At 52.7% G+C, this 12,567-nt stretch overlaps 2 protein-coding genes across 2 annotated transcripts; both read right to left on the bottom strand.

Annotated features, from left to right (window-relative positions):
- Positions 1-2,853: 2,853 nt before the first annotated feature.
- On the bottom strand, positions 2,854-7,152 carry CHCHD2 (coiled-coil-helix-coiled-coil-helix domain containing 2). Its single transcript, XM_066635114.1, has 4 exons — positions 7,027-7,152; positions 4,362-4,605; positions 3,746-3,902; positions 2,854-3,163 (listed from the first exon to the last, which is right to left on the bottom strand). The coding sequence occupies exons 1-4, from the start codon at positions 7,074-7,076 to the stop codon at positions 3,153-3,155; spliced, it is 462 nt and encodes a 153-aa protein (XP_066491211.1). The 5' UTR covers positions 7,077-7,152; the 3' UTR covers positions 2,854-3,152.
- A 1,386-nt stretch (positions 7,153-8,538) lies between these two features.
- Positions 8,539-10,280, bottom strand: NUPR2 (nuclear protein 2, transcriptional regulator). The gene is made up of 2 exons (XM_066636483.1): positions 9,872-10,280; positions 8,539-8,723 (listed from the first exon to the last, which is right to left on the bottom strand). The coding sequence occupies exon 1, from the start codon at positions 10,278-10,280 to the stop codon at positions 9,885-9,887; it is 396 nt and encodes a 131-aa protein (XP_066492580.1). The 3' UTR covers positions 8,539-8,723; positions 9,872-9,884.
- Positions 10,281-12,567: the final 2,287 nt, after the last annotated feature.

The raw sequence follows: 12,567 nt of genomic DNA, 5'->3' as shown, positions 1-12,567 counted from the left end.
AAACAAAAGCAGAGATGTGTGCATGACATGGTTTTGCAGGACAGGAAAGCCACACGATATCTTTACTGGAGAATTCAGTTTTCTTTTTTAAAAGCTTCTCAAGTTTCTAGCCCTCATTGTAGAGAAGATATATCTGAAAGCACATCAGCGATATCCGGTGAAGTCTTCAAAGCCCATAAAAGATTTGCAGGAGTGGGGAGGCATGATGGGTCAGTGCCCTGCAATGTCCCTCCCTGTGGCCATCAGACACATTACACATTACACAAAAGAGGAAAAAGTGGCAAAATTATGCACAAAGCATGCCATTCCAATTTGTGTAATTTGTACACTTCACAGAATTCAAACCCGCATTGCCAAATTTTGAGGGTGCCCCCCCCCCTGCATCCATACACCCAACTCACTGCTCAGTTAACAGCAGTAAGAATCCAACCTTGTGCCTGGCATACAGTTGTGCCAGTAGACCAGGCTTTGTGAGGGGAGAAAGAAGGGCCACCACCACCACCCCAGCAGAAAAGATGGGGCGGGGCACCATGTTGGTACAATTCAAGGTAAGAACAAGTCTGGCTTTTCTCTGAAAATGGCGTTGAAAGTTTGATTCCCCCCAACCTGACAGAGGGATCTCTCCCATCATCACCACTACCTGTGAATAGCAGGTAACAGAGCTTATGTCCTGTGAGAATGACTGTTCTTCCCTGGCTGCCACTAGAACTCACCCCCCCCCACGGCTGATTTCAGGGAAAGGAGCTGTCCCAGCCCACATTGCAACCTGGCACACAATTCTTTGCACCAGAAAAGTAAACTTTGCCTCCAAGCCCTCTTAAATGTCCCATGTTGTGACTGGTCCAGTGATGAAGAACGGCTTGAATGGGGAACCAAATTTCACACTGAATGCTATGCACCTTCCTTGTGTGGCCTTTGAAATTAGCCTGATTGCAGGGAGGAGCCAGGCAGTTTAGGACTAAGGAGCAAGGCTAAACCTCGGCTTTTCAGAGCAGCACCACCCAAGCTGGCTTAAGAGCACCCTTGCCTTTCTTTAGCTTTTGGGAAATTCCCTACCTGGCTGAGCCTTGCTTGACCAGCAGACCTGAACCTGCACACAAGCAGTATCCTGACTTTGTTGTACACAGTCATCAGCGACATACAAGAGGTGCCCTCAGCCTTAGCTTCCCTCACCAACCTCACTGTAAACCTAACTGAGTTTAGGGCAACTGAGGCATGGACCTCTTGAGCAGTCAAGGAACCCTCTGCCACCCTCTCAGCAGGGTGCTGGACAACAGAACATCTCCTCCAGCCAGGGACAGACCATCATGAACTTTCGTAACACAAAATAAAAGCCCTTGATGACCTCCTCACCCCACCAGATATTCCCTATGGGAAAGTTGCATATAATAAGATAGGGTCACACCCATCATCATTTTATCAGTCCATCTTCCTCCAGCATTGCTGCTGTCCCTTGCAGACCTGCTGTGTCTGCAACAAACATGTTCCCATTCCCCAAGGACCACTGTGTCAACTGGTTCCCAGGTCAGGTATCAGACTGCCTCCCTTCCCCCCCCCCCAAGTTATGCCAACTGCAGCGGCAGCACGTGCTGAGCTGCCTCTCAAGAACTTGTCTCCCCAGGAAGGCGATCTTGGTTCTCTTGCCTTGCTTCCCTCCCTGCAAACCCTCCCAGGCTTGTGTTTGAACGCTTTTCTGTCCTTCTGCACACCTTTGAATCGAGATTGCTGCATCCTCACACCCTTGCCCCACAGTTGCTGTAACCCTTCAAGCTACTTCAGCAGGTACAGAGGGAATCCCTTAGCACTTATGAGGAAAGGCTACGGCGTTTGGGCCTCTTCAGCCTAGAAAAGAGACGCTTGAGGGGGGACATGATTGAGACATACAAAATTATGCAGGGGATGGACAGAGTGGATAGGGAGATGCTCTTTACACTCTCACATAATACCAGAACCAGGGGACATCCACTAAAATTGAGTGTTGGGCGGGTTAGGACAGACAAAAGAAAATATTTCTTTACTCAGCGCGTGGTCGGTCTGTGGAACTCCTTGCCACAGGATGTGGTGCTGGCGTCTAGCCTAGACGCCTTTAAAAGGGGATTGGACGAGTTTCTGGAGGAAAAATCCATTATGGGGTACAAGCCATGATGTGTATGCGCAACCTCCTGATTTTAGGAATGGGTTAAGTCAGAATGCCAGATGTAGGGGAGAGCACCAGGATGAGGTCTCTTGTTATCTGGTGCTCCCTGGGGCATTTGGTGGGCCGCTGTGAGATACAGGAAGCTGGACTAGATGGGCCTATGGCCTGATCCAGTGGGGCTGTTCTTATGTTCACTTGGCCCACAACCCACCCTGTAACTTGAGTGTCCTACATAGTCAAACTAATAACACGCTTGGCACTTCCCTTTTCCTTCTTTTGTGTGATGGGAGCCTGCAATTCTTGATATATTTTTCACCATTTGAGGGAGTTCAAGGCCTCCTTTTCAGGCAGACTCCCTTAACTGTCAAAGGGAACTGGGACAGTACTGCAGGACAGCTCATCTTAATTAGATGCAGTGAATACACATTAGTTACACAATTTTGTTCAAATTGTAGAATTTAGCTTTTCCTGGAACATTTGTGTATGTGAGAGGTGAGGTAAGAATGACCTGTACCTTCAGAAAACATCTCTAGGAAAATGTGACCACTTAGAAGACAGAGGTGGGAGAACCAGCTTTATCTTCAAGGAGGTGGTGACCTTAAATGTCAAAGGAAGTCACTTCCTCAACTTCTACCCCACCTTGATTTTATTCCCCAGAGACTGGAGTTAATCAGTTAATCATTGTAACCCATGCTGCAGGCTCTTCAAAAAACACATTTTCTAGTGAGTAAGTACATGTTTATTTCAAGATCACAATGGAGCATCATCAACAGGCACACAAGCAGGGAGGGAGAACAGCGATAAAATTCTGAAATACCCTGCCCAGCCCATCCACCACAAAAGATGCCGAACTCCTTTGCCACCACCCTTTCTGACGTGGAAACACTCCAGACTTTCTTTGGGATAGACAGGTGGCCGCAGATTAACAAGAAAGGCGATTTAGACATTAAAATAAAACTTTGCTAGGAGAACATCTTTAAATAACTGGAACAGTCTTCATCCTGCAGAGCCGATGTTAAGCTAAACCTACAGATTTACAGATTGGAAGGAGAAAAAGAAAGACACTGATTAGTATCGGAACTGGAAATTGCTTAGATCCAAAAACCAGAAGAGGATCTGAAGCAGGACATTCCTGGCCTCTGGCAACATTATCCTACTACAAGGACAGTCACTCTTTTTCTGGCTCCTCGCCTGTCAGCAAGTGGTTTTTATAAGACCAGTTGATCCCAGATCCTATCTTTTGGGGGGGGGGGAGGCGCAGGGGAAAATGCACCAATCACTAGTTAAGATATTAAGCTTAAAAAAAATTTTTGGGGGGGGGGAGTGTGGAGTTATAACTATCTGACATGCAGTTCCTACACAGGTCAGTGCTGCATTCTTCTCCCACCTGGGAGTCTCCTCTCTGTAGTGATGAGTACTGCCCTTTTGCTTTTTCCCTTTTAAAAGTCACCCCAGGCAGGGGCTGGAAAAAAACAGAGGCATCTTTCAGTAAGGTGATGCTGACTCCCGGGATGTGGCCATCTTCCCTCAGGCCAGACCAGAGTAGCTGCCCTGCTGAGAAGGCAGGCCTGTCCTCGGGCCACAGGGGAAGTCAGCCAGACTCCTTACCATTTGCAAACCGGCACTGCTTCAGCACCTCGCTGAACCCCTCACACAGCTTCAGATCGGTCTGATTCTGGGCACACTCCAGAAACTGCTTCATTTCGTACTGGCAGGGGGTGTACTGAGACTGCTGCTGCATTGCAGGCTGGGCCACCTGGGGCTCCTGGGGAGCAAACACCAAACAAATAAGATGGCAAGACTGATTTTAGAACCCAACAACTCACCAAGGGAATAACCCTGACCAAAAACATCAAACGGATAAACATTATGCAGCAACCTGGACATTTCACTTTATTTTGAGTATTCAGAAACAGAAGACCATACAAGCTGTACTGGATACCAGAAATCTTATTCAAAGCTATCAAATTACGTGCAAAGGACAGACACATTTCTCCTTTAGGCCTCAAGGAGCCTGAATGCTGACAGCAAAGCAACATATCCAAAGCCAGAGATGGGGAATTCACAGTCTTGATCTCAGGAGAAGATATAGTGACAAAGACAGGTCTGGCACTTATTTACAAAATACACAGAGACAGACACTACGCAGACTGTAAGAAGAATTCTGTATGCCTCAATGCATCACTCACATGTCAGATTCAAATAAGGGCATCTCCTCACATACCTGGTAAGTGATGTCAGGCCTTGCAGCTTCAGAGCTCCCACCACCAAATCCTCCAGTCATGGCGTGTCCAAGAGTGTGCCCAACAGCAGAGCCCACGGCCACGCCTGCAGCTGTGGTGGCCATCTGGGCCATCAGACCAGGCTGCCTGGGGGCAGGAGAAGCCACTGCTGAAGCCGGGGTGGGAGCTGGGACAGGGGCACGTGCAGCTTGTGGTGGAGGAGCAGCTCGCATAGGGGGCGCACGGCTGTGGAGACAAGAACAAGCATGTGTGTTCGTTTTTAGAACAGCCCACTACTCTCAGGATGCAATTCTACACAACCTTGCCTGACAATGTCGCTCACTGATTTGAACATAATCTTGTTGCCTCAAAACATTTAATGCTTTTTTTTTTTGCAGCACCTTCTGAAAAAAAGAGATGAAGTAACAAGAAAGCAGGAACAGATTCCCTCTAATGAAAACACAGAGCTTGTTCCAGTGCTTTGCCCATGTTTCCGCTGGCAGAGTAAGCACAACCTCATCTCCTTCTGGGGGGCTTCCTCCTCTTTCCTGCAAAATGAATCATGCTTTTATGGACCTTCTAACAAAGTAACCTTACCAAGGCGCCTCTCCATACCTTTCTGGAAAGTGAAACAGAGCAGAACAATTGGACCTCTTTGTGCAACAAGTGGGAAATCAAAGGCAGGTCCAGCTGTGTTTGTGGGAAAGCAGTTTATATTAGCCCTGCAACTGGTCCCTCAATTGGGGGACAATTTCTCCCAGAAAATTAAACTCACAGCTCTACCGTTGAGGGTATCTCCAATGCACTGGCAAGTTTTTGTGGACTGGTATTTTACACTTCTATGAAAAGATGGGCTATTAAAATGCCACCTTGCAAGACTCTGAAGTTTAAGCCTGAGTACTGTTACTCAACGAAGTACAGAGTTGAAAGGGCATACAAGATTAGAGTTCAAATCCTGCCCAAAAGAACATCCCCAAGTGGATGGTTGTGCAGCATTTGCTTAAAAAGGTTTCCAATGGTGGAAACCAGCACCTTCCACTGCCCAACAGTTCTGACCAGTAGGAAGTTCTGATGTTTAACCAAAATCTCCTTTGTTGTAATTTAAACCCATATGTCCTGGTCCAGCTTCCTGGAGCAACCAAGAATAAATCTGCTCCATCCTTCACACATCATGCCCCCCCTCCTTGACTACCTTCTCAAAACCAAGCAAGCCCAACTCCTTCAACCTGCTCTCCTGGGAAATGGCATCCGGCCCCCCTACCCCCAATTCTAGTCACTCTCCTTGAACATACTTCAATTTGCCACCATCCCTCTTAAACAGGGGTGTCCAGAACTTGATACACTATTCCAAGTGAAGCTGAACTAAAGCAGCAAAAGAAGAAAACTGCTTCTCTCCGCCAATGTAAAGTTTAAGCAGAAATAAGATATGGCTTTAAGGCTGCACTGTTAAAAGCTAAACCAGCAGCTGGGCTGCCTGCACAAAACAGTATTTTTAAGCCAGTTAAATATTCACAGAACAGGCCAGCAGACTCTTGCCTAATCTAATGATAAAACAGAGAGTGCTAAACAGACAAGAACATCTTGATGGCTGATCTTTGTCAGAGCTGTTACAGCAACCAGAGACAACCCACTCAATGGTCCAAAGACACAAACTACTGAATGCAAAGGCTAATTTGGCCCCCTAAGCCCCCTGAGTGGGAGACCCTCCAGGAAACACATGCAAGCTACTCTTGAGAGGAAGATGTGGGGACCAGGGGATAGGAAGGGATTGCAACGTAAACCCGGAGTTACAGATTCTCTGCACCAAGACTAGAAGGCAAGGAGAGCAGCTGTGAGGCTCTGAAGATGGACACCTCTGCTTCTGTTTGGCCCAACCCGGTAGATTCTATCCAAGCAGACTGGACCTCTCTGGAAACTGGGAGGGGCAGTGCCCAGGACTGGACAAGCATCTCATCAGCCCTTCCAAGAACATCAGCCCTGTTGGCCCAGGCCAAGGACCCGTCTAGTCCAGCTTCCTGCAACTCTCAGTGGCCCACCAGGGAGCACAAAAGGCAATAAGCCACCCCCTTGTGCCTGGCAGTCTTGAGGTAGCCCACCTAGAACCAGGATGCTGCACATGCCCATCAGCTGGCAACCTGTGATGCAACTTTTCCTCTATCCATGTGTCCAAGCCCCTTTTAAAGACCCTGGGCCAGGCTCCATCCCCATGTCATGTGGCAAGGAATTCCACAGGTTAATTGGCATAAGGTGTCAGAAAAGCCCCGCTGCAGCAGGCCAGGACCATCTAGTTCAGCTGCCTGCATCTGCCAGGTACTCAGGGAGGACACCCCCAACCAGTGGCGTAGGTGGAGGGGGGGCTCTGCCGGGCGGGCGGCCCCTCCCTTCGAAGCCATTCCCATATAGCTCCGTTTTGCTCCCCCCGCCGGGAATGGCTCCGAAGGGAGGGGCCGCTTGCCCGCCCTGCAAAGCCTCCCCAACAGCCTGAGTGCTCCGCCCCCCTCCAGCTACGCCACCGCCCCAACACCCGCTCCCGGCCGCCTGAGGAGGAGGAGGCCCGGCGCCAGGGGAAGAGGGAGGCCGAGCCCCCCGGCGGCCTTCCGGCTCCACTCCCGTGCAGCTCTACTCAGGAGCCAGCCCCCTGTTAGTCAACGGGGCCGGCAGCCTCACCTGGCGGGCGGCGCCACCCGAGAGGTGCGACTCCTGCTTCCCCGCGGCATGGCGACGACCTCACTCGCTGCTGCTACTGCCGCCTCCGGACCCCGATCCCGCCGACTTCCGCTTCCGGTCCGCAGCTCTGAAGGTCAGCACAGGCGGCTTCTCCCCACTGCGCCTGCGCGGGGCTGCTCTCGGAGGGGCGCGACCAGACCTGCGACGTCAGCAAGACAGGACACGCCCCCGCGGAAGCCCCGCCTTAACGGGCTGCAGTCCTACTGCCCACGCCTCTGCATGTGCACTCAGGTCTCACGAGTCAGTGGGCCTCGCCCCCAGGGAGGCGTGGAGAGGACTGCAGCCCCAAGCGCCTTCTTGGGAGCGAGCCCCGTTGCCCAGTGGCCCTGTCTAACCCTACGCAGGTCTACTCAGAGGTGTGTGCAATGGGCCTACTCCCATTGTGCTACTACTCCCAAGTGTGCAGAGGACTGCAGTGCCTGCAGGTGAGCCCTGGTGGGAGTCCTTAGTGGGGACTGCGCAGCCCTGCGCACCATCCCCACAGCGCCACCCGCTCTGCAGGCACAGGCTGACTCTCCTGACCGACTGGGGTCGCAGTCCTAGGTATGCGCTTGCCTGGCAGCAAGTCCTACTAAACCCACTGGGGCTGCCATCTGAGTAGACGTGTATAGGGCTGTGCTCGAGGACCACGCACCTTCCAACACTTGTGGAACTCACTGCCACAAGACGTGGTGATGGGTACTGTACATAACAGGCAGAATAGCCATTTCAATGGCCTTGAAGGCTGAAGAGTGCCCCATCCCTGGAGTCATAAATGCGCTTTGCAGCACATGTTGAATTGGAAGCAAGTCCCACTATGTGCAATGGGGCTGACTCCCAAGAAAGGGTGCACCAGAACGCAAACCTAAAGCACTGGACTTCACATAAGGGCAGTCACCACTGTATTTTGCACATTTCGTGGCCATTTGGACCCACACACATAACCCCAGTACTCTGGTGAAGGAACACCAAAATCCAGTGCCTATTTACCTAGAAGTATGTCCCACTGAGTTCTGTGGGACTAACTCCTAGGTGTGTACATGATTGCAGCCATAGGTTGCAGTTCTATGCAAACTTTCCTTGGTGTTCATCCCATTGAACAAAAGAGGACTTCCTTCTAAATAACATGGATGGGATTGTGCTGTAATTCAGCACAGCTAGGAAGACTCCTTTCATTCCTCCTGTCACTGTAACGTGGAGCTATTTCACACCCCCCCCCCAAAAAAAACCTTAAGTTTCTTGACCTTAAAGAGAGCTGGTATCCATTAAAACACCTGCTGAAATATGCTGGTTCATGTTTAAGGAGCTCCAAGACCTTTTGTTGTTTTTCTGAGTGGAGAGGGAGTGTACATCTGCATGCATCTGTATTGTGGGTCATCTTAGGAAGACTTTCATTTGGGAAGGAGGTTAACAAACATTAAAAATAAACCTAAAAAATGGATTGTAGACAATAATGCAAGGAGGCCAGCAAGGTGCTAGGAATGTTGGTGTATTGAACAGAAAGGCCCCTCTGGTTTGTCCTGGAGAATCTGGGACCTGTTGACATGTAAGAGCTCTGCCATGAAATTCAGCAACAGCAGTCCTGCTAAGGTGTCTTCAGCTCCGGAGCAGTCAGAGAGGATGGGAAAAGATGCTCAATGGACAGCCATTTATGCAGCCTGAAAGAAACCAGAAGCCACCTTGACTCCTCAGATTAGTGGACTACCTAGCCTTCACTGTCTGCTCTCTGAGGTCTTAGGCAGACCCATGGAGATGGGGATCTGCATCCACTGAAAAGGAACTGGTCTGTGGAGACCTCCCTTGCCCTGCCTGAACCCCAAATATTGGAGGCCTTGCCCCTGTGCAGAGGTCTGTACTGCTCTGGAAGTGATTAAAAGCCCAACCCTATCCAACTTTCCAGCTCTGATGCAGCCCTGAGGTAAGGGAACAAATGTTCCCATATCTTGAGGAGGCCTCTGTGACTCCCTCTCCACCCCAGGTGCAGTGCATGCCCTATTGGCACAGCTGCACCCACACTGGGATATTGGATAGGATTGGGCCCTTACCTGCCACAGGACTACATCTAAGGAGCCAGTGGAAACAGGGGCTGGCCTCTAATGAACCAGAGCAGTGGTTCTCAAACTTTTTAGCCCCAGGACTCACTTTTCAGAATGACAATCTGTTGGGACCCACTGGAAGTGATGTCATTAACCTGGAAGTAATGTCATGACCAGAAGTCACAACACCAATTTCAAACCTAAGGTGTGATCAACCAAAAGTCTCATGACACAGCATGCTCATGGTGTTATTTTGCATAGCACAGAATTCAAACATTCCAGCTTGGAAGTCAAAGCAGAACATACATTTGGATCCTTCTCCAACCACGCAGCACTCCCCCCTTTCCAGCATCCCTTTTTCCTACCTATACAGGGTAAAGCATCATGCCTCTCTTTTACAGGGAGCCCATCCTGCCCAGCAGCTCTGTACCCTATACTTTCAGCAGCAGCTGACCAGGTGCTATGCAACCCATTTGAAAATTGGCACCTAGTGGGTCCCGACCCAAAGTCTGAGAAACACTGAACTAGAGGTTTTTAAGGAATCTTTGAAATGGGAGGGTGATGGTGGAAGAGAAGTTAGTTCCCCTATCAACTAGTTAGGCAGGCTAGTTCTACTGTCTAGAAAAGCTGATCCTGCAGACGGGCCTGATCCTGCAGACGAGGACTAGGAGGCCTGGCCTGCAGGTTCCGTTCATTCCACAGCACAGATTCTTCTGCTGGGGGGAGGGGGAGGGCAGAGCCGGGAGGGGGGCCTGCGTGGCGCGGAGTACCTGCGAGGCTGGCCTAGCAGGGAACGTTCATGAGCGGATTGGGCCCGGAGGGGGGGGCGGCGGCGGCCTCGTCCCCGTCCTTGCTCCCTGCTCCCCCGGCGGCGGCCCTGCTCCTGCTTTTGCTTCTGCGGAGGGGGGCGGAGCGCGGCCCGCGCTGCTCGCGGCGGCGCCGCTTGGCCAGGCTGAGGCGGATCTTGGCGGCCACCTTCCGCTCGTGCCCGCCGGAGACGGTCCAGTTGCCGCGCTGCTCCCGCTCGCGCCGGCTGCGGCCTTTGCCCCCCGAGCCCGGGCCCCGCGGCCCGCGGCGCCCCGCCTCCGACTCCCACGACGAGGACGGCGACGGCTCCGCCTCCCCGGGGCCGCCGGGGGGCGTGGCGGGCGCCCGCGCGCGGCTCCGCCCCCTGCGCATGGCTCCGCCGCCGAAGGAATGCACCGCCCACGGCGCCGCGATGCGGGCGGGCCTCCTCCGCCCCCATTGGCTCCCCGCCGCCTACGTCACACAGGGCACGCCCCCCGCCGATCTCCGCCCCTCGTCGTCACGGCAACGGGGCCTGCTGCGCTTGAGGGCCTCAGAGCTGCGAGTGCGACCTGTGCGCGTCCCATCGGTGGCGTAGCTGGAGGGGGGCGGACCGCTCAGGCTGGCAGCGGGGCGGGCAAGCGGTCCCTCCCTTCGGAGACATTCCCGGCACGGGGAGCAAAACGGAGCCGAATGGCTGGGAACGGCTCCGAAGGGAGGGGCCGCTTGCCCGCCCCGCTGCCAGCCTGAGCGCTCCGCCCCCTCCAGCTACGCCACTGTCCATTACAGTCCTTGGGGCTATATCGTTGGCAGCCTTCAGTCTCAAAAGACTCTGGTATCTCGCTCTGAGCGGTGGTTCTGGCACAGCGTCTATCAGGAGTGACAATCCCTTCCACACCGGGAGCAAGTGCAGTCTGTCCCTGGTCTGTCTCCCTGGCTGTGGGCCTTCCTTCTTTGCCTCTTGGCCTCAGTCTGTTGGCCAAGTGTCTCTTCAAACTGGGAAAGGCCATGCTGCACAGCCTGCCTCCAAGCGGGCCGCTCAGAGGCCAGGGTTTCCCCCCTGTTGAGGTCCACTCCTAAGGCCTTCAGATCCCTCTTGCAGATGTCCTTGTATCGCAGCTGTGGTCTACCTGTAGGGCGCTTTCCTTGCACGAGTTCTCCATAGAGGAGATCCTTTGGGATCCGGCCATCATCCATTCTCACGACATGACCGAGCCAACGCAGGCGTCTCTGTTTCAGCAGTGCATACATGCTAGGGATTCCAGCACGTTCCAGGACTGTGTTGTTTGGAACTTTGTCCTGCCAGGTGATGCCGAGGATGCGTCGGAGGCAGCGCATGTGGAGAGCGTTCAGCTTCCTCTCCTGTTGTGAGCGAAGAGTCCATGACTCGCTGCAGTACAGAAGTCTACTAAGGACGAAAGCTCTGTAGACCTAGATCTTGGTATGTTCTGTCAGCTTCTTGTTGGACCAGACTCTCTGTGAGTCTGGAAAATGTGGTAGCTGCTTTACTGATGCGTTTGTTTAGAGCTCGGTATTGAGTCCTTGGGGCTACTCCCAGGAAAGTGCCCAAGCCCAGGTTGCTTTCCTGGGAGTTACCTGGCACAGCAGGGCTTTCTTCTGAGGAGACTCCCAGACTGTCATCCCAGCCACACTTTCCTGGGAGCAGGCCCCAGGGACTGCAGTGGGACTTACTTCCGAGTCGACATGCACAGGCCTGGGCTCTGATGGCTCCGCACAGCACCCATCCTGGCTGGTAGCCTGTGTTGGGCTTTCCTCTGGACTGTTCAGTCCCCCTTTGAGAGGCATCCAGACGTTCAGGTGCATTCACCGCCCCCCGGGGCAAGGAGTTCCACAGACCAATCACACGCTTGGGAAGAGATGTTTCCTTCTGTCTGTCCAGACTCCCCCAACATACCACCCTTTGCATATCAGACAGCAAGAGGCTTGTCACATGTGCTTGGTCAAGAAACGCATTGGCACTGGAAAGCTGGTTAGGATCAGGTCTTTCGCCTGTTTGCTGGGCTTTCCAAATAAAGCATCCCAAGCAAAAGGGCTGCATGGCCTTCTCCAGGGCCACGTGCCCCCTTCAGACCCCTCAGCCCAAATAGGTGATTATGAAACAGGATGACGGACATGCTGCCAAGGAGAGCAGGGCCTCTGCCTTCCTGCTTTGGCTGGTGTGTTTCTTCTCCCCCTTCCCCCCAATGTCCTAAAAGATCTTCAGCAGGAGAAACTCCAAGTGGATCAGAATTAAGAGCGTATCAGATTTTACGGATGGATTCCTGCTCCAGCACCCACCTGCCCTTCTCGGGTTGTAGGGGGGTCGCCTTCCTCCTCACGCCCCACTTGTACAGCGATATTTGTTCCCACAGAGACCTGCTTTTCTGAGTCTTGGAATTGCCAACACAGGACACCAAAGGCATAAGGAGGTGGGGCCAGAGGGGCACAGGTGCTACACCAAGGGGGTGCATGTGACTGCCTGGGGCATTTGGTGGGCCGCTGTGAGACACAGGGAGCTGGACTAGGTGGGCCTCTGTCCTGATCCAGCGGGGCTCTTATGTTATTATGCCCCTCAGACTCTGCCCTGGCTATGGAAAGGCACTGGTGGCTTCGAGCCCAGTTCCTTTGCCTTCAGAGGGCAGCCGGCGGAGAAGGAAGGGAAGCCACCAGGGCCGCCTCC

This window comes from Tiliqua scincoides, chromosome 8, assembly GCF_035046505.1.
Source record: "Tiliqua scincoides isolate rTilSci1 chromosome 8, rTilSci1.hap2, whole genome shotgun sequence".
In the NCBI taxonomy this organism is placed as follows: Eukaryota; Metazoa; Chordata; class Lepidosauria; order Squamata; family Scincidae; genus Tiliqua; species Tiliqua scincoides.
Note: the sequence above shows the minus strand (reverse complement) of the source record. Positions and strands in the feature narration are given on the sequence as shown.

Excerpts from the sequence above, each read along its gene's own strand:
- NUPR2 (XM_066636483.1), bottom strand. The coding sequence starts at position 10,280 with ATGCGCAGGGGGCGGAGCCGCGCGCGGGCGCCCGCCACGCCCCCCGGC.
- CHCHD2 (XM_066635114.1), bottom strand. The coding sequence starts at position 7,076 with ATGCCGCGGGGAAGCAGGAGTCGCACCTCTCGGGTGGCGCCGCCCGCC. Across the intron at positions 4,606-7,026 it reads CGGGTGGCGCCGCCCGCCAG|CCGTGCGCCCCCTATGCGAG; the intron begins GTGAGGCTGCCG and ends TTGTCTCCACAG. Across the intron at positions 3,903-4,361 it reads GGCCTGACATCACTTACCAG|GAGCCCCAGGTGGCCCAGCC; the intron begins GTATGTGAGGAG and ends TTTGCTCCCCAG.